The sequence below is a fragment of the Heterodontus francisci genome, chromosome 25 (genome assembly GCF_036365525.1).
Source record: "Heterodontus francisci isolate sHetFra1 chromosome 25, sHetFra1.hap1, whole genome shotgun sequence".
Taxonomy (NCBI): Eukaryota; Metazoa; Chordata; class Chondrichthyes; order Heterodontiformes; family Heterodontidae; genus Heterodontus; species Heterodontus francisci.
In genome coordinates, this window is record NC_090395.1 from 69,114,737 (window position 1) to 69,138,526 (window position 23,790).

The following is a 23,790-nucleotide window of genomic DNA, read 5'->3' on the forward strand; positions in this document are numbered from 1 at the left end:
TTCAGATTTCCAGCATCCGCAGTATTTTGCTTTTATATTATGGTACTTAAGGTGCTCTCTGAACAAAACACTATATATTTTCATCACTATCTCGTATGCCTTGTATTCTACTGTTTTAATTATATGGTTCAATACTCTATACGCTTTATTGATTGTTGCTGTTCATTGTTTGGACATGATTAACTTTGAGTCTACGAAGACTCCTGTCAAATAAATTTTAGGCCAAGGGACTCAAATTTAGAGGGAATCCTACACAAAAGGTTTGAAAGCCATTGCTATATGCAAATAAATAAAAAAAAAAGCTAATGATTTATAAATAGAGGCATAAAGTACAAAAACCCAGCAAGCTATGCTAAATCTATATAAAACACTAGTTTGGCTCCAGCTGCAGTATTGTGCCCAATTTGGGGCGCCACACTTTAGGAAGGACGTGAAGGCTTTGGAGTGCAAAAATTGCAGGCCTATAGCAAAAGAGCAGGGTAGTGGAATTAACTGGATCGATCGTTCAAAGAGCCGGCAGAGACCCAATGGGCCGAGTGGCTTTATGTGCTGTATCAGAGATACACAGGGAATAGTTGAGACGAACAGCAAGGATGCATTTAAGGGAAAGCTAAATAAGCAAATGAGGGCGAAAGGTGATATGATGAGATGAAGTAGGGTGGGAAGAGGCTCGTGTGGAGTATAAAGACCAGCATGGACCGTTAGGTTGAATTGCACCTTTCTGTGCTGTAAATTCTACGTACTTCTATGCACTTAAAATGGGGAAACCCACATGCACAAGCAGGACCAGAAACTAGAGGGAGCGGGAGGGGGAAGGAGGGTGGGGAAAAGCACAGGTACCAGGCAAGCTGCGGGAGCTCCCACTGTGGTCCTTACCTGCGGGTGGCTCAGCCACTTCCGCCAGCTCCTTGCCCTTCACTGCTCCTTCCAAAGGTTGACCACTGTCCCCTTTGAAGGCTTTCGACTTAATGAAATCTTTCTCTTTACCTTTCGTTCCTTTTGGCCGGCCTGCTTGCTTTTTCTTCGACTTGCCATCGCCCTTCACACCCAGTAATGGGTGAACTTCTGCAGGAGAAAATAAACCTGGCAATTACTGTCACTGAGCTTAGAAGCAATCTTATTTCGCATTACTGGTTCTGAGCCAGCAAGAATCAGAAAAGGATTGGAAGGGGGAAGGTGGAGAAACAAAAGTCAGTCAGCATTTCTGCTCCTAACTGCTACTCAGTGATTCCACCTTGCTTTGTTAATCTCACACTGGAAAGCTGGTTTAAAAAGTGTCAAAACGGCAGGAACTGCAAACGTTTACGCAAGTGAGCGCACGATTAAACTTTCTCATGATGATCTGGATATATCTTAGTCTTTTATACATTTTGTTTCCTGCCCCGATTGAATCCTTTTCTGTTTCGCTTCTGTATTTAACTTAATGATCTCAACAAACTCATTCAGTTTGAACAACCACAAACAATCATTAATGATAATCAAAAATATCAAGTCCAAAATTAGACTGGTGAGCTTTTCACCATTTGTACAAACCTTTTATTCATCTCATGTTTCTTTTGAGCTTCATCTCAGCCACTCATTTGCACCCCCTAATGAGCCCTGGTCATTCCACTCTCAAGGAGTTTGATGAAAGAAAGATGTGCATTGCTATAGCACCTTTCATGACTTCAGGATATCCAAAAGGGCTTTACAACCAATTATGTACTTTTGAAGTATAGTCACTGTTATGTAAATCACAGCAGCCAATTTGCATACAGCAAGTTCCCAGGAACAAATGACCAAAAAATCCAGCTTCTGGTGTTGAAGGATAAATATTGACCAGGACTTTCCTGCTCCTGTTTGAACAGTATCATGGCATCTTTTATGTCTAGAGGACGGATGGGACTTTGGTTCAATGCCTCAACCAAAAGTACATCCAAAGTACTTTTATTTCCTCGGGCAGACACTCAGTCTAACGCTGAAATAAACCATGTAATAAATCTCTCCTCGCCATTCCCTTAAAGATAAAGAAAGTTGATTTATTCCCTTACTAAAATAAAAGCAAAATACTGCGGATGCTGGAAATCTGAAATAAAAACAAGAAATGCTGGAACCACTCAGCAGGTCTGGCAGCATCTGTGGAAAGAGAAGCAGAGTTAACCCGAAACGTTAACTCTGCTTCTCTTTCCACAGATGCTGCCAGACCTGCTGAGTGGTTCCAGCATTTCTTGTTTTTATTCCCTTACTAACATTGGCCAATGGATTTTTTTTTTTTTGGAAACAAGACAGCTGTATCTTTTGCAAAAAAAAAATGCAATCTTAGTGCGTGATGCTATAAAAAACAAACTCCAGCTCTACTTTCATTCAAGGCAATTGGTGCCATTCTTGACTCAAAGAGAAAGATCTCCCAATGGCTCAAAACCACAGAGACTAACTCACCATATATAGCTCCACAGCAGCTTTAGCAGATCCACTGCAGCACTGCTCACAGCAAGTTGGAGAACAAGATGTTTTTTTAAAAATAAACAGTGGGGCTATCAGTAAGTGTGATGGGAAAAGTGTTACAGGAAGTGCGCAAGACTGCAAATGCCCCTGAAGTAAATTTCATTGCGCCACCAACACTTGCTTGAAAAATAAGATTTAAAAAAGTAAAGGCTTTGAAAATTGAACTAAAAAAGCTCTCACCTTGCTAGGGTTGTCAGTCAACAGCATATATTTGTACAGTTTGAAAATCACTAAGCATATGGCTCTCCCCTGACCCACAGCAGATTTCATTGTATCAGTTAATTTTTTTTTTTTTAAAAAGGAGTCTTTAATAATTGAGTTAAAAGCCTTCTAGTACACTTAAATCAATCATACAGTCTAACGAGCTCATGTGCCTATAAAAAGGTGGCTTTGCAGCAACTAGAAACAAGCCGGTGGGTAGGCCCGCAAACTAGGCTCGAGGTTTGACCCAAGAGGGGGACTGTGGTCTAAGAACGAGTAGAGGGGGGCCATTCAAATGTATCAAAACTTATTAGACATATGCGCACACATATACAAATGGGATCATACAGCACAGATGGAGGCCATTTGGCCCATCTTGCCTGTGCCTACTGTTTCTAACAGCTATCCAATTAGTCCTATTCCCCTGCTCTTTCCCCTTAGCACTGCAATTTTTTTTCCTCTTTCAAGTACTTATTCAATTTCCTTTGAAAGTTACTAATGAATCTGCTTCCACTGCCCTTTCAGTGCATTCTATTAAAAAAAACAAATCATTAAAAGCAAAGAGAGGAACTCTGCTGAAAAGCTCAGTAGTGCAGTGCCCAATTTGCACTGAGCAGTACAAATAAATTTTGGGTCAACCCTGGCCTCAATTAGCTCTACAATGTACGACTACTACTTATACAGTGGCTTTAATCTAACAAAATGTCCCAAGGAGCTTCACATGAGCATTATAAAGCAAAACTTGACACCGAACCATATAAGGATATATTAGGGCAGACGGGCAAAAGCTTGACCAAAGAGGTAGATTTTAAGGAGCATAATAAAGGATAATGGCGGTGTCCAGGGCGGTGGTCGCGTAAGGCTGGGAGAGGAATTCACCGCAAAGAGAGGGTGAACGGCTGGCAATCCGGGAAAGGAATGCTGATGAAGACCCTGCCAGTGGTGGCCAAGCTTGGTCAACTGGACAGGAAGGCCACTTGGCTGTGTCCGGGGAGCCCGTCCACGGCGGCCATCAGGAGGAAGAGCGGCCACATGGTCCCGGCAGCGGCTCCCGCTCACTCGGCGACTCCGCGCTGTTTCCACACAAACCTTCCCCACAACTCTGGCTCGGCTCCCGATCCCAGTAGTAGTACACCATTGTAAAAGGGACAATGGTGGGAGCTGATGCAACGTTTTATTACCTGCACCCCCTCCCCCCCACCCCCACTCCCCCCCCTCCCAGCTCAACCCCTTGCAACCACTTTCCCCCACCCCCCTCGCACCCCCTTCCCTCCACCCCCCTCGCACCCCCTTCCCTCCACCCCCCTCGCACCCCCTTCCCTCCACCCCCCTCGCACCCCCTTCCCCTGCACACCCCTCCCAGCTCCCCCCGCACCCCCTTCCCTCCACCTCTTCCCACCGTACTCCTCCTCCTCGCACCCCCTCTCCCCCCCCCCCCACCTCCTCCCACTGGCATCCACCTAACCCTGTGTATGGGCCCCAACAACCCCACTGCCTTGTGGGCGTCTCGGGAGAGACCAAGGCTAAGGGAGTAAACCCTAACAGAAAATCCGGAGCGGAACCCTGAAGGCGGTCATGTGTCACCTTTGGCATGTTTCCGGCAGTTCCTGCAGCCATACTGGTGCCAAATGTCGTGCTCTGCACTCCTTTGGACCCCACCAGGAAGGCCGAGAGGGGGGTTTTGACGCTTGGGCAACTCACAACCTCCATACATACGCCCAGGCATGCGCCATGGAGAGGTCACTCCATCGTCACCTCACAGCGACCAAATCAACATGGAAGGCAGCAGTTACGGGTTATAAGTCCAGCTCAATTGGCGTAGTGATTGGGCGCCACGGGTTGCCTTTGTCAGTGGGAGAGGTCATCACATCTCACTGGACAGCTACCGCCCGCCTCAAACCGGGCAGCCCCCGGTCAGTAAGGTTCTGTCCCGCCACAGTCCACCTGCTTCAATGGGTGCTTGGAGCTCAGGGTCATTGCCCAACAAGTGGACTGTAACACCGCACCAAACAGCACGACCAAAAAAGGAAAGAAGGTACCAGCCCTTTGTTTTGCAAGCCGGAACATCAAAACTATGTGTCCTGGCCTGTCGGAAGACCTTATACAAATCAACAATTCTCGGAAGACCGCCATCATCAACAACGAGCTCAGAAGACTCAATGTGGACATTGCAGAACTTCAGGAGACACGCCTCCCTGCAAGCGGATCTCTAAGAGAGCAAGACTACACCTTCTTCTGGCAGGGTAGGGATCCTGAAGAACCAAGACAACACTGAGCACCCAAGATCACGTCGTTGGCACCAGCTGGACCTCATCGTCACAAGGCGAGCCTCTTTAAACAGCGTTCAAATCACACGCAGCTTCCACAGTGCGGACTGCGACACCGACCACTCCCTGGCGTGCAGCAAGGTTAGCCTCAAACCAAAGAAGCTGCATCACTCCAAGCAGAAGGACCACCCGCACATCAACGCCAGCAGAATTTCTCAACCACAGCTGTTACGCAAGTTTCTAAATTCACTTGAAAAAGCCCTCCAAAACACTCCCACAGGGGATGCAGGGACCAAGTGGGCCCACATCAGAGACGCCATCTATGACTCAGCAATGACCACCAATGGCAATCGTGTGAAGCGGAATGCAGACTGGTTTCAATCTCACATTGAAGAGCTGGAACCTGTCATAGCCGCTAAGCGCATTGCACTGCTGAACTACAAGAAAGCCCCCAGTGAGTTAACATCCATAGCACTTAAAGCTGCCAGAAGCGCGGCACAAAGAACAGCCAGGCGCTGCGCAAATGACTACTGGCAACACCTATGCAGTCATATTCAGCTGGCCTCTGACACAGGAAATATCAGAGGAATGTGTGATGGCATTAAGAGAGCTTTTGGGCCAACCATCAAGAAGATTGCCACCCTCAAGTCTAAATCAGGGGACACAATCACTGACCAATGCAAGCAAATGGACCACTGGGTGGAGCAGTACCTAGAACTGTACTCTCGGGAGAATGTTGTCACTGAGACCGCCCTCAATGCAGCCCTGTCTCTGCCAGTCATGGATGAGCTGGATGTACAGTCAACAAAATCGGAACTCAGTGATGCCATTGATTCTCTAGCCAGTGGAAAAGCCCCTGGGAAGGATGGCATTACCCCTGAAATCAAGAGTGCCAAGCCTGCTATACTTTCAGCACTGCACGAACTGCTTTGATTGTGCTGGGACAAGGGAGCAGTACCACAGGACATACGCGACGCCAATATCATCACACTCTATAAGAACAAGGGTGACCGCGGTGACTGCAACCGCTACCGTGGAATCTCCCTGCTCAGCATAGTGAGGAAAGTCTTCGCTCTTGTCACCTTAAACAGGCTCCAGAAGCTGGCTGAGCGTGTCTATCCTGAGGCACAGTGTGGCTTTCGAGCGAAGAGATCCACCATTGACATGCTGTTCTCCCTTTGCCAGCTACAGGAGAAATGCCGTGAACAACAGATGCCCCTCTACGTTGCTTTCATTGATCTCACCAAAGCCTTTGACCTCGTCAGCTGACATGGTTTCTTCAGACTACTAGAAAAGATTGGATGCCCGCCAAAGCTACTAAGTATCATCACCTCATTCCATGACAATATGAAAGGCACAATTCAACATAGCAGCGCCTCATCAGACCCCTTTCCAATCGTGAATGGCGTGAAACAGGGCTGTGTTCTCGCCCCTACACTGTTTGGGATCTTCTTCTCCCTGCTGCTCTCACATGCGTTCAAGTCTTCAGAAGAAGGAATTTTCCTCCACACAAGATCAGGTGGCAGGTTGTTCAACCTTACCCGTCTAAAAGCGAAGACCAAAGTATGGAAAATCCTCATCAGGGAACTCCTCTTTGCTGATGATGCTGCATTAACATCTCACACTGAAGAGTGTCTGCAGAGACTCGACAGGTTTGCGGCTGCCTGCAATGAATTTGGCCTAACCAGCAGCCTCAAGAAAACGAAAATCATGGGACAGGATGTCAGAAATGCCCCATCCATCAATATTGGCGACCACACGCTGGAAGTGGTTCAAGAGTTCACCTACCTAGGCTCAACTATCACCAGTAACCTGTCTCTCGATGCAGAATTAAACAAGCGCATGGAAAAGGCTTCCTCGGCTATGTCCAGACCGGCCAAGAGAGTGTGGGAAAATGGCGCACCGACACAGAACACAAAAGTCCAAGTGTATCAAGCCTGTGTCCTCAGTACCTTGCTCTATGGCAGCGAGGCCTGGACAACGTACGTCAGCCAAGAGCGACATCTCAATTCATTCCATCTTCGCTGCTTCCGGAGAATCCTTGGCATCACGTGGCAGGACCGTATCTCCAACACAGAAGTCCTCGAGGCGGCCAACATCCCCAGCATATACACCCTACTGAGCCAGCGGTGCCTGAGATGGCTTGGCCATGTGAGCCGCATGGAAGATGGCAGGATCCCCAAGGACACATTGTGCAGCGAGCTCGTCACTGGTACCAGACCCACCGGCCGTCCATGTCTCCGCTTTAAAGACGTCTGCAAACGCAACATGAAGTCTTGTGACATTGATCACAAGTCGTGGGAGTCAGTTGCCAGCGATCGCCAGAGCTGGCGGGCAACCATAAAGGCAGGGCTAAAACGTGGCGAGTCGAAGAGACTTAGCAGTTGGCATGAAAAAAGACAGAAGCGCAAGGAGAGAGCCAACTGTGCAACAGCCCCAACAACTAATTTTGCATAGTGCCTGTGGAAGAGTCTGTCACTCTAGAATTAGCCTTTATAGCCACTCCAGACGCTGCTTCACAAACCACTGACCGCCTCCAGGCGCTTACCCATTGTCTCTCGAGACAAGGAGGCCAAAGAAGAAATAAAGGATAAAAAGGCACAGTGGTTTAGGGAGGGAATTCCAGAGCTTAAGATCTTGGCAGCTGAAGGCATGGCCACTAATTGTGGAGCAATTAAAATCAGAGACACTCAAGGAGACCAGAGTTAGTGAAGCACAGATATCTGGAAGGGTTGTGGGGCTGCAGGAGATTAGAGATAGGGAGAGGTGAGGCCATGGAGACATTTGAAATAAAGGATAAGAATTTTTAAATTGAGGTGCTGTTAACCAGAAGCCTATGAGTATCAGGGAGCACAGAGGTAATGGGTGAACGGGACCTGGTGCAAGTTAGGCAGCAGAGTTTTGGATGCGCTCAAGTTTACGAAGGGTAGATCGTGGAAGGTTGGCCAGTGGTGCGTTGGAATACAGTATGCAGGTAACAAACAATTGCCATCAACCCCTCAGAACCCTTGGGTGAGAGGGAACATGTGAAACTCAGTCAGCTTTCTACTAGTGATCATGAGCCAGCAAATCCTGTGGGAATTGTGCCCCACTGAGAACAGAGGGGATCAGGAGAGTATAAGGTTCAGTCATGATGCCTTCCACAGGCGAACAAGGAACTGCCACGTGTCCATTATGAATAGCTATGTGGACGAGGTATTAGAGCACAGCTGGTACCCGTGGAATAACATTCTAGCAAGAGTCAGTGCCTTCAGGGGAGGGAGAAAATAAAACAAACTTGCATTTCTATAGCGCCTTTTAACATCATGTAAACATCCGAATGAAACGCAGACAATTAATTACTTTTGAAGTGTCGTCACCGATTACGAGGAGGTCGACAAAAGAGAAGAAACTGGTATAATTTGAAAAGCAAAAACTTATCAATATAAAGAGGAAAATGCTGGACACAACGGGTCTATGAGTAACAAGTAAACCAGTTACCATCACATGGTACTCCCTGGAGCTCAATATTGGTCATCTTGGGTTTCTTCTTTGCTGGCTGCGATCCATCAGTGGATGCCTGGCGCTTTTTCTCTGGGTTGCTCATGTCATCAGTTCCGGAGTTCTGCCAAGACATAGAAATGATAAAAAGCCTGGAATATGAAGTAAACTTTTACTCGGTTTCTGTAAATATCATCCTGCGCTGTGGTTGACCAGTCTCGATTGTAAAATTGGTAAAGTGCAGAAGCCCTGCCAGGGTTAGTGATTCCCATGATTGTTAACGCAAACGCAAGACTGGATCGAGCATCCACCCCTGCCAATCATATGAGAGATCAAATATTCTATTGTTCGGTTTACTATTAATAAATTCTAGGTTTCCTTCCTGATTATGCCACTGTGAGCTGTCTTACTACATTAAGGGCTACATAAATACTATATAAATGTAAGATTTTAAAAGTAAGACTAGCATTTATAAAGTGCCTTCAAACACCAGCACTTTATAGTCTAGTCACTGTTGTAAAGAAACAGCATGTGAAAATGACCAGATCATCAGTTTTTGGTGTTGGTTGAGAGATAAATATTGACCAGGATGATGGAGAATTCCCTGCTCTTCTTCAATTAGTGTCATGCATTCTTTTACATCCAGCTGAGGGGGCAGAAGGGGCCTCAGTTTAACGTCTCATCTGAAAGACTTTAAACGGAAAAATGAATGCATGGCCTACTGTAATGTTGGGCGTGGGAGGAAAACAGAAAGGCGATAGTGGAGGACGAGTAGCATTAATCTAAGACATGAGGCAGAAATTAAAGCAAGAAATAAAAGCCTAGGGAGAAACAAAAAAAAAAGAGGGCACGCACACACACATAACAACTTTACATTAACCATATCTTCAGCAGTGACCTGATGCCACAAACAGTAGCTTTCACTTTTAAATGCTGGACATTGGAATTGCTAGACAAAAAAGACAAAGGGCCAACTAGTTCGCCTTCCATCAGCCTGGTAGTTGCATGATACAACGATAATGGAGTTGTTGCCTAATCACAGAGATTAACCTCTATCAATTAGTCTTCAACAGACCCAGACATGAAGCGAGGAAAACCTTCAGTAGGGCAGCGCTGTGGGAACCAAAGATCTGAAGTCAGCTGTTTTCCCTTCCCTCTCCACCCCCAAACATGCTAATACTTATATATCATGTTTCAAATTACTCAGATACAGGGCTGAATTTCGTCAGAAGCCGAGTAGTCCCGCCGCTAGGACCGAAAACGCGGGCCAACAATGCACTGGCGGGTGGCAGGACCCGGGGGTGGCATTTGCAGAACGCAGCCAATTAAGAGATCACCGCTAGGACCTCCAGCCTAGAGGGGACGGTGACCCATCTCCCAGAGCTGTTGGCCCAATCAGAGACCCAGCAGCTCAGCAGTGCCATTGCTAGTGGTGGCCACTGCTGAAGCTGCAGAAGAAAGAGGGCGATGACTCCTTGTCGAGGTACCCTTGAAGAGGTGAGTTTTTTGCGTGGTATGCCAGAGCACCACAGGCAGGCCCCAGTGATTGGTAGTGGGGGTGGGCACTCAACTGACGGCAGCATAGCTGCAGGCCTTTGCCACCAGGGACCTCTCCGCGGGTCTTGGAGTGGCCATTAAGGAGGAACCCCACCACCGCCCTCACCCTCCGCAACCTTTTGGGAGGCCGCCAGGGTTTACCTGGCAGACTCCCCATGCAGCAGCAGCCCCTCCCAACGCGAGTAAAATGCCGGTGGGGTCGCAAGGTATCCCTTCCTAGGACAAATAATTGCCTAAATTGACAACCAGACCACTGAGGCTCCCACCACTGGCAATATGCTGAAGCAGTGGGAAGACGTCGGGCTCCCATCTCAGCACTTTCCCCCATATTACCAGCCTTCCCGCTTCCCAGTCTGTTTCCATAGGGATGGTAAAATCCAGCCCACAGAATCCCAAAACATTACCCCAAAACATTGCAAGAATGTATAACACTGCACACATATTGAAAAGCTACTTACATAGTACCCCCCGTCAAATGCAACGCTACAACTCAGGATAATAAAACTTCTCCCTACCACACACAAACTAACTGCATGACGACACAGAATTCAATTACTAAATAACAATTCATGGCACCCTCCTTTAACTGCCCGCCATCAGAGATGCTGTCACTTTAAGGGACGAGCTCCAGTCGGCAGCACTGCAGTACCAGGAGCAGTAGCCACTACCAGTACTGTTGGAGACCCGGCAGTACCGAGAATGTTGGAGATCCTGGGAGAGGTAAGTGAGGTTAGAGTCGGGGCCATTCAGGCAGGCACTGGTGATGGGGTTGTGGGGTGGGGGGTGGTCGGGGTGTTGGGGGACAGCCATCGCCGCTGGGGGGGGGGGCCTGGATTACCCCCAAATGAACCCTCAACCCCAGTAGGAGGCCGCCAGGCATGCGACAGCAGGCCCCTCTGCCTTCCATTACATTCAGGTGGAAGCGGGAAGAGGCCCTTAACTGGCCATTAAATCAAAGGCGTTGGGAAGGTGACGGGCACTTCACCCTCACGCCTTCCCATACAATTTTATGGGGCCCCCTACCTCCATTCCCATCCCTAACTGGCCCATAAAATTCAGTCCATGACGTTCTCAGTCGCACCTGTACTGCTTCAGGGGGAGGTCCGTAAGGATTCTCTTCTGGATCTTCCACTTCTGGAGATATTGGGAGGTAGAGCAGGGCTTTGCAGTCTTCAAACTCTTCATCGCTGTGGCAAAACAAAGAATGCGGCACATGAAACCACAGAGGAGATTATCTCAAGTTATTAGCTGCTCTATTCAGAAGTAGAGAAAGCAGCTCTCCAGTTGTGCTTCCATAAGAAGTGCTAGAGAGGCAATGGAACAGTGACCAATGCGGTGTGGCTTAGTAACAGACCAGTGCATTCCAGCCTGAATTCACGTGTGCCCAACTGCAGATTTCTTCTCCCTAGGAAGATTTGAAGATAAATATACAGTTTTTTTTTTAAAACCCTCTTAAAGGCTCCAATTCTGGCTAAGGAACTATTCAATATGTAGCAGAAGCCCTCAAGCTCATCACCCAAGGGTTGGTAGACTATTAGATCATGGAAGGCATTACACCCTAGACCAATCCAGTACTCAACCTCACACGTCCCAGCAGAAGTTGCTGGATAATAATCAAGTGAGAAAACCCTTTTTCATTCCCCCTCTCTAGCCCAAGGCAGTGAGGCCAATTCCAGTCCTCCTAATGACACCCTATGATAACTTATTTGGAACGAGGGACTTTCTGGTCTTAATATCTACTTTACAAAGTGGTGGCCTCACATTTGTTAGCATGGTGCATAATCACGAGGTGTATCCAAGAATTTAATAGCACTTCAAGGATAGAACAGTACTTCTGCATTGGAGAAGCATTCATTTTCTGTGATAATGAGTACTGTCCATAGTAAATAGCTTGGATCTCCCAAACCTGTAAATTTGTGAAAGCATCTTTACCATATGGACTGTTTTAAAGCAGCGGATCACCACCACATTTGCAGGACAACTAGGGATGGGCAGTAAATGCCGACCTTGCCAACAAAGGTATATCCCAAGAATGCATTTAAAAAAAAATTCTATCAAAATGTCAGGAGAACGAGGGCAATTCAAAGTTGAGACAGAGGGCTACATTTTACCGGCCCCTCGACGCGCAGGTCGCAGCGTGGGGGCCGGTAAAATTCTGCCAAGAGATGCCTGCCTCGACCCCCGACTTCAAGAAGGGCCCGGCGCATATTACCAGCAGTGGGGGGGACCTCGGTGTGGCCCACTCGCCACTCGGCAGTGGTACTTACCTCTGCAAATTATGCAGCGCGCCACCTCTCGATGCACACTTCTGGATTTTACGTCATGTGCCGTCCCATTCCCAAACAGAAAAGCCAACAGGTCATCAGAGGCAGAAGTTTTCCCTACTGAAGGGAGCAAGGGGTCTTATTCTACATACTGGAAGGGAGGAGGGAGGGGGAGGACAGTACAGGGGTGTCACTCTGCATACTGGAAGGGAGCCACTGCGATTCCACCCTCCGTAATGGTTGGCAGCTCAGTGCCACTGACTGCCTTGGTCATTGAAGGAGCAATGGCACCCGAGTCACCCTGTATGTGGGGTGAGTGCCAGAGACGGTAGGCGTGTGAAGCTTTTATGTCTTTGGGCCAATCGATGCAGCTTGTACAACCTTTATGTGGTGATGTGGAAACTAAGACAGGCAATGCCATGCCATGCCATATAGCTGCTGCATGAAAGCACCTGATATACCACTCAACATCAGTCTCTGCCCTGTCAGGAACCTGTGAAGAATTGAAGGAACCGAGTTGAATTGCAACTTGAAGATGTCGATGGTTCACGCTATATTCATTGATGCATTTCTTGAGAGGAGCCATATGTGCCGCAGGCAAAACCAACAGGCAGCTGCAGCACACAGAGGCCCCCGGGCATGAGCAGCAGCACCCAAGGAGAACTTGCCACTACAGATCGCCGCGCATCTACAGGTCCCACATGACATACCTGTAGATGTCAAAGCGCCAGTGTCAGAGGTGACTGCAGATGTTGAGAGAGGCAGTGACACATCTCTGTGGCCTGCTGAATGATGAACTGCAGCCCAGGGACTTCGGGGGACATCCTATGCCTGTGGCCCTCAAAGTGACAGCAGCTCTCAATTTTTATGCCTCTGCATCATTTCAGGGGTCCACTGAAGAACTTTGTGGGATCACACAGTCAGCAATGCACCACTGCATCAAGAAGGTCACCGATGCCCTGTACGGGAGGGCTGGTGACTATATCCGCTTCACAACGGACCCTCAAAGCCAAGCCCAGAGGGCCACCAGTTTCAACTCCATCGTGGGATTCTCATCAGTGCAAGGGGTCATAGATTGCACCCATGTGGCCATCAAGGCTCGCGCCGGGCAACCAGCTGAATAAGTCATCTGTAAGGGCTTCCACTCAATCAATGTACAGCTCGTATGTGATCACCAGAAACAATTCATGCAGATCTGTGCCCGCTTTCCAGGAAGCTGCCATGATGCCTTCATCCTGCGCCAGTCGCAGCTGCCGTTGCTGCTCACTGAAATAGCTCAGATGGAGGGGTGGCTTCTTGGCAACAAGGGTTACCCCTTGCATACATGGCTCCTGACAGAAGTAAGACACCCCAGCACTGCTAAGGAGAGATACAATGCCAGCCATGGAGCAGGCGATCCGTATTCTGAATATGCGATTCCGCTGCCTAGATAGATCGGGTGGTGCTCTGCAGTATGAGCCAGAAAGGGTAGCTCGCATCGTTGCTGTCTGCTGTGCTCTGCACAACTACACACTCAATAGGGGGGAGGGTCTTGCAGGATGAGGAGACATATGAGCAGGACTCATCCTCGGACAATGAGGATGCTGAGGGCTTACAGCAGGAAAGGCACATGGGAGGACAGAGAGCATCCAGGCACCACATGCAGGGCCAGCAGCCAGCTACGGATGCATGGTAGTGCCTCGTTGATCAAAGGTTCTCTATGCCATAGGAACCACCGTGGGCTCTGCACACCACACAGCACCCTCGTTCACCTGATGTGCAGCAGTCCGCATCTGCAACATCTTTGCATCCACCATTACTGGCAGCAGAATACTGAGCCAATGTCCATATTACTGCATCTGTGGAGATGCACGAGTGATACTGGCATGGCAATGTTGTTATTCCATACATTGGCAGCTCTGAAAGGTCAATGATGTAATGGGAGGAGCCACCATCGATACATGCTGGCACACTTCATTCACACAGTAAAAGCAACGCACATGTTAGTGAAGACAGTTTTGTTTTCGGCGTTTCTACATTGTTGTGTCGCCCATGCAGACGCATTTGTGTCACGATGGGTTTTGGAAATGCTTGCAGATGCTCCTAAGCGGTGCCACCTCTGTGCTAGCAGCCTGACTGTAGGATGAACCTGAAAAGTTAACTCTGCTTCTCTCTCCACAGATGCTGCCTGACCTGCTGAGTTTCTCCAGCACTTTCTGCTTTGCTGCCAGATTCACAGCAGCCCCACTCTTTAGCAGTCAGTTAAGTATTTCTTTGACATCTGTCAGGAAGCAGGTGCTGGGGCGCTTAAAATAGGGCCCCAGCACCTGCTGCACAACTGTCAAAAGGTTCCCCTCTGTGACGGATGCCAGTCTCTCACCACGTAATATGGGACGGGGGGGGGGGGGGGGGGGGGGGGGTCGCGTCGCACTGATGCTAATAAGCCCCCGCGCGTAATATCTCAGGGGCTTGGCGGCCACCGCTAAATGCGGGTACCCCGCCGAGTTCAACGCGCACCCCTGCAAAGCGCGGCTCGTGAATAAAATTCAGGCCAGAGTTTCTGAAACACTTCAGTCAAAGTAAAGCAGGAGCTCAGAGAAATTACTCAGCCTTGGAATCTAAGCTGTTTCACTTCTCCATTAAACAGCTAATATTAAGTTGCAGTTATCTACCTGCTACAGAAAGCAGCAATAGGGTCCACGGACGTGACATCAACCTCTTCATCCTCTGCCGCATCGCCACCTAATAGTATTTCATACAGAAATAGGTCAAAGATTGATAAAGCAGAGATGTTCACTTTAAGTATACAAGGCGATATGGTAGCCCAGGGAAGCACTTCATTGGTACAGTGGCACAATGCACCCATGAAGGAAGCAGAGCCCTTTATGGCCAAAGCAGTACGATGTATATTGCATATTTTACATAAAAGCAAAACACTGCGGATACTGGAAATTTGAAATAAAAATGCTGGAAATACTCAGCAGGTCTGGCAGCATCTGTGGAGGGAAACAGAGTTAACGTTTCAGTTCTGGTGAAAGGTCATCGATCTCAAACGTTAATTATTTCTCTCCTCAGATTCTGCCAGACTTGCTGAGTATTTCCAGTCTGGCAAAATACTAAGAACTTAAAATGGTCTTCAGTGAAATTTAAGAGTGTTGCTTTGTCTTTGAAGAATAAAAAAATACATGAATATTTCGTACAGGAATCTATATTTCTATGGAGACTATCTAGTTCAAATTGTTTCCTGCAACAGTGCTGAATGTATTGATAACTGCATCAGCAATTCCCTCATGTTTTTGAGAAGTTAATTCAGGCTGTGTGCAGACTCACATCAGACACTCAGACTCTTCTTGAAGTCAAGGTGACAACAAGAGCAGGCAGGTTACTCAATTCCCTATCAGTAGAACTGCCAGTCAGACAGTGTCCAATTGAACTGCAGAACGGATAACTAACAAATGCCTGAATAGTGAGAAAAACTTTATTTGATCATGTACATTTAAATCGACCTTGGAGTCACAAGACAAATCAATGAATGTTTCCCAGTCTGGACTGGCAGAGGGGCGAAGGTTTCCCAGTCTGGACTGGCAGAGGGGCGAAGGTTTCCCAGTCTGGACTGGCAGAGGGGCGAAGGTTTCCCAGTCTGGACTGGCAGAGGGGCGAAGGTTTCCCAGTCTGGACTGGCAGAGGGGCGAAGGTTTCCCAGTCTGGACTGGCAGAGGGGCGAAGGTTTCCCAGTCTGGACTGGCAGAGGGGCGAAGGTTTCCCAGTCTGGACTGGCAGAGGGGCGAAGGTTTCCCAGTCTGGACTGGCAGAGGGGCGAAGGTTTCCCAGTCTGGACTGGCAGAGGGGCGAAGGTTTCCCAGTCTGGACTGGCAGAGGGGCGAAGGTTTCCCAGTCTGGACTGGCAGAGGGGCGAAGGTTTCCCAGTCTGGACTGGCAGAGGGGCGAAGGTTTCCCAGTCTGGACTGGCAGAGGGGCGAAGGTTTCCCAGTCTGGACTGGCAGAGGGGCGAAGGTTTCCCAGTCTGGACTGGCAGAGGGGCGAAGGTTTCCCAGTCTGGACTGGCAGAGGGGCGAAGGTTTCCCAGTCTGGACTGGCAGAGGGGCGAAGGTTTCCCAGTCTGGACTGGCAGAGGGGCGAAGGTTTCCCAGTCTGGACTGGCAGAGGGGCGAAGGTTTCCCAGTCTGGACTGGCAGAGGGGCGAAGGTTTCCCAGTCTGGACTGGCAGAGGGGCGAAGGTTTCCCAGTCTGGACTGGCAGAGGGGCGAAGGTTTCCCAGTCTGGACTGGCAGAGGGGCGAAGGTTTCCCAGTCTGGACTGGCAGAGGGGCGAAGGTTTCCCAGTCTGGACTGGCAGAGGGGCGAAGGTTTCCCAGTCTGGACTGGCAGAGGGGCGAAGGTTTCCCAGTCTGGACTGGCAGAGGGGCGAAGGTTTCCCAGTCTGGACTGGCAGAGGGGCGAAGGTTTCCCAGTCTGGACTGGCAGAGGGGCGAAGGTTTCCCAGTCTGGACTGGCAGAGGGGCGAAGGTTTCCCAGTCTGGACTGGCAGAGGGGCGAAGGTTTCCCAGTCTGGACTGGCAGAGGGGCGAAGGTTTCCCAGTCTGGACTGGCAGAGGGGCGAAGGTTTCCCAGTCTGGACTGGCAGAGGGGCGAAGGTTTCCCAGTCTGGACTGGCAGAGGGGCGAAGGTTTCCCAGTCTGGACTGGCAGAGGGGCGAAGGTTTCCCAGTCTGGACTGGCAGAGGGGCGAAGGTTTCCCAGTCTGGACTGGCAGAGGGGCGAAGGTTTCCCAGTCTGGACTGGCAGAGGGGCGAAGGTTTCCCAGTCTGGACTGGCAGAGGGGCGAAGGTTTCCCAGTCTGGACTGGCAGAGGGGCGAAGGTTTCCCAGTCTGGACTGGCAGAGGGGCGAAGGTTTCCCAGTCTGGACTGGCAGAGGGGCGAAGGTTTCCCAGTCTGGACTGGCAGAGGGGCGAAGGTTTCCCAGTCTGGACTGGCAGAGGGGCGAAGGTTTCCCAGTCTGGACTGGCAGAGGGGCGAAGGTTTCCCAGTCTGGACTGGCAGAGGGGCGAAGGTTTCCCAGTCTGGACTGGCAGAGGGGCGAAGGTTTCCCAGTCTGGACTGGCAGAGGGGCGAAGGTTTCCCAGTCTGGACTGGCAGAGGGGCGAAGGTTTCCCAGTCTGGACTGGCAGAGGGGCGAAGGTTTCCCAGTCTGGACTGGCAGAGGGGCGAAGGTTTCCCAGTCTGGACTGGCAGAGGGGCGAAGGTTTCCCAGTCTGGACTGGCAGAGGGGCGAAGGTTTCCCAGTCTGGACTGGCAGAGGGGCGAAGGTTTCCCAGTCTGGACTGGCAGAGGGGCGAAGGTTTCCCAGTCTGGACTGGCAGAGGGGCGAAGGTTTCCCAGTCTGGACTGGCAGAGGGGCGAAGGTTTCCCAGTCTGGACTGGCAGAGGGGCGAAGGTTTCCCAGTCTGGACTGGCAGAGGGGCGAAGGTTTCCCAGTCTGGACTGGCAGAGGGGCGAAGGTTTCCCAGTCTGGACTGGCAGAGGGGCGAAGGTTTCCCAGTCTGGACTGGCAGAGGGGCGAAGGTTTCCCAGTCTGGACTGGCAGAGGGGCGAAGGTTTCCCAGTCTGGACTGGCAGAGGGGCGAAGGTTTCCCAGTCTGGACTGGCAGAGGGGCGAAGGTTTCCCAGTCTGGACTGGCAGAGGGGCGAAGGTTTCCCAGTCTGGACTGGCAGAGGGGCGAAGGTTTCCCAGTCTGGACTGGCAGAGGGGCGAAGGTTTCCCAGTCTGGACTGGCAGAGGGGCGAAGGTTTCCCAGTCTGGACTGGCAGAGGGGCGAAGGTTTCCCAGTCTGGACTGGCAGAGGGGCGAAGGTTTCCCAGTCTGGACTGGCAGAGGGGCGAAGGTTTCCCAGTCTGGACTGGCAGAGGGGCGAAGGTTTCCCAGTCTGGACTGGCAGAGGGGCGAAGGTTTCCCAGTCTGGACTGGCAGAGGGGCGAAGGTTTCCCAGTCTGGACTGGCAGAGGGGCGAAGGTTTCCCAGTCTGGACTGGCAGAGGGGCGAAGGTTTCCCAGTCTGGACTGGCAGAGGGGCGAAGGTTTCCCAGTCTGGACTGGCAGAGGGGCGAAGGTTTCCCAGTCTGGACTGGCAGAGGGGCGAAGGTTTCCCAGTCTGGACTGGCAGAGGGGCGAAGGTTTCCCAGTCTGGACTGGCAGAGGGGCGAAGGTTTCCCAGTCTGGACTGGCAGAGGGGCGAAGGTTTCCCAGTCTGGACTGGCAGAGGGGCGAAGGTTTCCCAGTCTGGACTGGCAGAGGGGCGAAGGTTTCCCAGTCTGGACTGGCAGAGGGGCGAAGGTTTCCCAGTCTGGACTGGCAGAGGGGCGAAGGTTTCCCAGTCTGGACTGGCAGAGGGGCGAAGGTTTCCCAGTCTGGACTGGCAGAGGGGCGAAGGTTTCCCAGTCTGGACTGGCAGAGGGGCGAAGGTTTCCCAGTCTGGACTGGCAGAGGGGCGAAGGTTTCCCAGTCTGGACTGGCAGAGGGGCGAAGGTTTCCCAGTCTGGACTGGCAGAGGGGCGAAGGTTTCCCAGTCTGGACTGGCAGAGGGGCGAAGGTTTCCCAGTCTGGACTGGCAGAGGGGCGAAGGTTTCCCAGTCTGGACTGGCAGAGGGGCGAAGGTTTCCCAGTCTGGACTGGCAGAGGGGCGAAGGTTTCCCAGTCTGGACTGGCAGAGGGGCGAAGGTTTCCCAGTCTGGACTGGCAGAGGGGCGAAGGTTTCCCAGTCTGGACTGGCAGAGGGGCGAAGGTTTCCCAGTCTGGACTGGCAGAGGGGCGAAGGTTTCCCAGTCTGGACTGGCAGAGGGGCGAAGGTTTCCCAGTCTGGACTGGCAGAGGGGCGAAGGTTTCCCAGTCTGGACTGGCAGAGGGGCGAAGGTTTCCCAGTCTGGACTGGCAGAGGGGCGAAGGTTTCCCAGTCTGGACTGGCAGAGGGGCGAAGGTTTCCCAGTCTGGACTGGCAGAGGGGCGAAGGTTTCCCAGTCTGGACTGGCAGAGGGGCGAAGGTTTCCCAGTCTGGACTGGCAGAGGGGCGAAGGTTTCCCAGTCTGGACTGGCAGAGGGGCGAAGGTTTCCCAGTCTGGACTGGCAGAGGGGCGAAGGTTTCCCAGTCTGGACTGGCAGAGGGGCTCCAGGGAAAAACTCTGCCATGCTGCATATTAAAGTGCGCTTTCCAGAATTTTTAACTAAGATTTCGAACAGTTTAAGTATGGTGTTGTCAAGTACTGTACTACTAGCTTCTTTCTGCATCCTTTTGCTTCTAATTCATTAAATACCTTTTAAATAAACATTATTAACTTCACCCTGGAAAATATATCTGATCATGTAGTGTTTTCAGAGCTCTTTAGAACCAACAGGTACTCTTGTGGTGGGCAACTCATGCACATCTTTAGTGCTTAAAGTGCTGCCCCATTCACAGCATGTGCAAGGTTACAGGTTTCGGATTTTGGGTCAAGCAACACTGATTGTGTAAGGTGCCTTGTACTGCAACAAGATGTAGAGCTTTAATTATAACTGTATCAAGTGGCAAGACATAGGATCACATGCGCGACTCTTCAAATATTGTATTTTTTCTCTGAAACATGTGATCATGAGAATGCGCTTTCAGGACTGCATGTGTCTGGGGCTCTGATAAAGAGCCGAAAGCTTGGAATGAGAGAAAGCAATTTCAGCTCAAACAGTCTGTTCGTCCATACATCATGTATATCTAGCCCATCGTGGAATCAACCCCTAGAATATGGATTTATATTATATCTTCAAGATATCCCAAAATGTTTCACGGTCAATGAATTACTTTTGAAGTGCAGTTACTGTTACATTGGTAAACAGCAGCCAATTTATACACAGCAAGGACCCACAAACAGCATGACTGATTCATCTGTTTATGACACTTGAAGCAGGAGTGTTAGAATCATAGAATGGTTACAACACAGGAGGCCATTTTGCCCGTCGCGTCCATGCTGGCTCTTGGCAAGGGCTACTCAGCTAGTCCCGCACCCCCGCCTTTTCCTTGAAGCCTTGTAAAATTTCTCTTCGGATAATAATCCAATACCCTTTTGAAAGCCAGGATTGAATCCGCCTCCACCACAGTCTCAGGGATTGCATTCCAGATCCTAAAACACTCGCTGCCTAAAAAGGTTTTTCCTCTTGTCGCTGTTGCTTCTTTTGCCAATCACTTTAAATCAGTATCCTCTAGTTCTGGGTCCTTCTGCCAATGGGAACAGTTTCTCCTTATCTACTCTATCCAGACCCCTCATGATTTTGAACGCCTCTATCAAATCTCCTCGTAATCTTCTCTTCTCCAAAGAGAACAGCCCCAGCTTCTCCAATCTATCCACATAACTGAAGTTCCTCATCCCTGGAACCATTCTCGTGAATCTTATCTGCACCCTCTCTAACGCCTTCATGTCCTTCCAAAAGTGTGGTGCCCAGAACTGAACACAATACTCCAGTTGAGACCAAACCAGTGTTTTATACAGGTTTATCATAACTTACTTGTTTTTGTACTCTACGTCCCTATTTATAAAGCCCAGGATCCTGTAGGCTTTATGAACCACTTTCTCAACTCTCAACGATATATGCACATATACCCTTAGGTCTCGCTATTCCTGCACCACCTTTAGAATTGTGCCTTTTGATTTATACCTGAATGGAGGAGGCAGTGTAGTGGTAATGTCACTGGACTAGTAACCCAGAGATCCAGGCTAATGCTCTGGGGACATGGGTTCAGATCCCACCATGGCAGATGGTGGAATTTGAATTCAATTAATCAACCTGAAATTAAAAGGCTAGTCCAGTGGTGATCATGAAACCATTATCAATTGTTGTAAAAACTCATCTGGTTCACTAATGCCCTTTAGGGAAGGAAATCTGTCTTCCTTACCTGGTCTGGCCTATATCTGAATCCAGACCCATAGCAATGTGGTTGACTCTGAAATGGCCTAGCAAGCCACTCAGTTGTATCAAACCACTACAATGTGCAAGAAAAGGAACGAAACCGGATACTCTGCCCCGCATCGACTTAAGCACCAGAAACAATAACGGCAAACCCAGCCTGTCGACCCTGCAAAGTCCTCCTTACTAACATCTGGGGGCTTGTGCCAAAATTGGGAGAGCTGTCCCACAGACAAGTCAAGCAACAACCTGACACAGTCATATTCACAGAATCATACCTTACAGACAATGTCTTAGACACCACCATCACCAACCCCGGGTATGTACTATCCCATCAGCAGGACAGACCCACCAGAGGTGGCAGCTCAGTGGTAGATAGTTGGGAGGGAGTTGCCCTGGGAGATCTCAACATTGACTCCGGCCCCATGAAGTCTCATGGCATCAGGTCAAACATGGGCAAGGAAACCTCCAGCTGATTACCATCTACCACCCCCCCATCAGCTGATGAATCAGTGCTTCTCCATGTTGAACACCAACTGGAAGGAGGACTGAGAGTAGCATGGACATGAAATGTACTCTGGGTGGGGGACTTCAATGTCCGTCACCAAGAGTGGCTTGGTAGCACCGCTACTGACCGAGCCCTAAAGGACATAGCTGCTAGACTGGGTCTGCAGCAGGTGGCGAGGGAACCAAGAGGGAAAAACATATTTGATCTCGTACTCACCAATGTACCTGTCGCAGATGCATCTGTCCATGACAGTATTGGTAGAAGTGACCACCACACAGTCCATGTGGAAACAAAGTCCTGTCTTCACACTGAGGGTACCCACCATCGTGTTGTGTGGCACTACCACCGTGCTAAATGGGATAGATTTCAAACAAATCTAACTACTCAAAACTGGGCATCCATGAGGCGCTGCAGGCCATCAACAGCAGCAGAATTGTATTCAACCACAATCTGTAACTTCATGGCCCAGCATAGCCTCCACTCTACCATTACCATCAAGCCAGGGGACCAACCCTGGATCAATGAAGTATGCAGGAGGGCATGCTAGGAGCAGCACCAGGCATACCTAAAAATGAGGGGTCAGCCTGGTGAAGCTACAACACAGGACTATCTGCATGCCAAACTGCATAAGCAGCATGCAATAGACAGAGCTAAGTGATCCCATAACCAAAGGATCAGATCTAAGCTCTGCAGTCCTGCCACATCCAGTCGTGAATGGTGGTGGACAATTAAACAACTGACATGAGGAGAAGGCTCCACAAACATCCCCATCCTCAATGATGGGGGAACCCAGCACATCAGTGCAAAAGACAAAGCTGAAGCATTTGCCTCCATCTTCAGCCAGAATTGCCGAATGGATGATCCATGTCAACTTCCTGCTAAAGTCTCCAGCAGCACAGATGCCAGTCTTCAGCTAATCCAATTCACACCACATGACATCAAGAAACAGCTGAAGGCACTGGATACTGCAAAGGCAATTGGCCCTGACAACATTCCAGCAATAGTACAGACGACTTGTATTCCAGAACTAGTCGCGCCGCTAGCCAAGATGTTCCAGTACAGCTATAACACTGGCATCTACCAGGCAATGTGGAAAATTGCCCAGGTATGTCCTGTGCACAAAAAGCAGGACAAATCCAACCCGGCCAATTACCGCCCGATCAGTCTACTCCCGATCATCAGCTAAGTGATGGAAGGGGTCACTAACAGTGCTATCAAGCGGTACTTGCTCAGCAATAACCTGCTCACTGATGCTTAGTTTGGGTTCTGCCAGGGCCACTCGCTCCTGACCTCATTGCAGCCTTGGTCCAAATATGGATAAAAGGGCTGAACTCCAGAGGTGAAGTGATGGTGACTGCCCTCGATATCGAGGCAGCACTTGAACGGGTATGGCATCAAGGAGCCCGAGCAAAACTGGAGCCAATGGAAATCGGGGGAAAATTCTCTGCTGGTTGGAGTCATTCCTAGCACAAAGGAAGATGGTTGTGGTTGTTGGAGGTCAATCATCTCAGTCCCAGGACATCACTACAGGTGTTCCTCAGGGTATGCAGCAAGACCTGGACAACATCTAGGCTTGGGCTGATAAGTGGCAAGTAACATTCACATCACACAAGTGCCAGGCAATGACCATCTCCAACAAGAGAGAATCTAACCATCTCACCCTGACATTCAATGGCATTACCATTGCTGAATCCCCCACTATCAACATCCTGGGGGTCACCATTGACCAGAAACTGAATTGGACCAGCCATATAAATGGCTACAAGAGCAGGTCAGAGGCTGGGAATTCTGCGGAGAGTAACTCACCTCTTGACTCCCCAATGCCTGTTCATCATCTACAAGGCACAAGTCAGAAGTGTGATGGAATACTCTCCACTTGCCTGGATGGCTGCAGCTCCAACAACACTCAAGAAGTTTGACACTACCCAGGACAAAGCCGTCCACTTGATTGGCACCCCATCCACCACCTTCAACACCAATGCAGTGGCAGCAGTGTGTACCATCTACAAGATGCACTGCAGCAACTCGCCAAGGCTCCTTAGACAGCAACTTTCAAACCCGCGACCTCTACGACCGAGAAGGACAAGGGCAGCAGATGCATGGGAACA

General features: G+C 49.9%; 1 protein-coding gene across 4 annotated transcripts in view; it reads right to left on the bottom strand.

The window, feature by feature from the left end:
- rbbp5 (retinoblastoma binding protein 5) overlaps window positions 1-23,790 on the bottom strand; it is a 71,496-nt gene that overhangs the window by 5,456 nt on the left and 42,250 nt on the right. For 2 of the 4 annotated variants that reach the window (XM_068057447.1, XM_068057445.1), the window contains exons 11-14: window positions 14,905-14,974; window positions 11,071-11,176; window positions 8,433-8,556; window positions 988-1,065 (exon numbers count right to left, since the gene is read on the bottom strand). In XM_068057447.1, coding sequence (XP_067913548.1) covers window positions 988-1,065; window positions 8,433-8,556; window positions 11,071-11,176; window positions 14,905-14,974 — 378 coding nt within the window. Of the gene's footprint in view, window positions 1-876; window positions 1,066-8,432; window positions 8,557-11,070; window positions 11,177-14,904; window positions 14,975-23,790 lie in introns of all 4 variants that reach the window. The other 2 variants (XM_068057446.1, XM_068057444.1) reach the window with 1 other exon arrangement.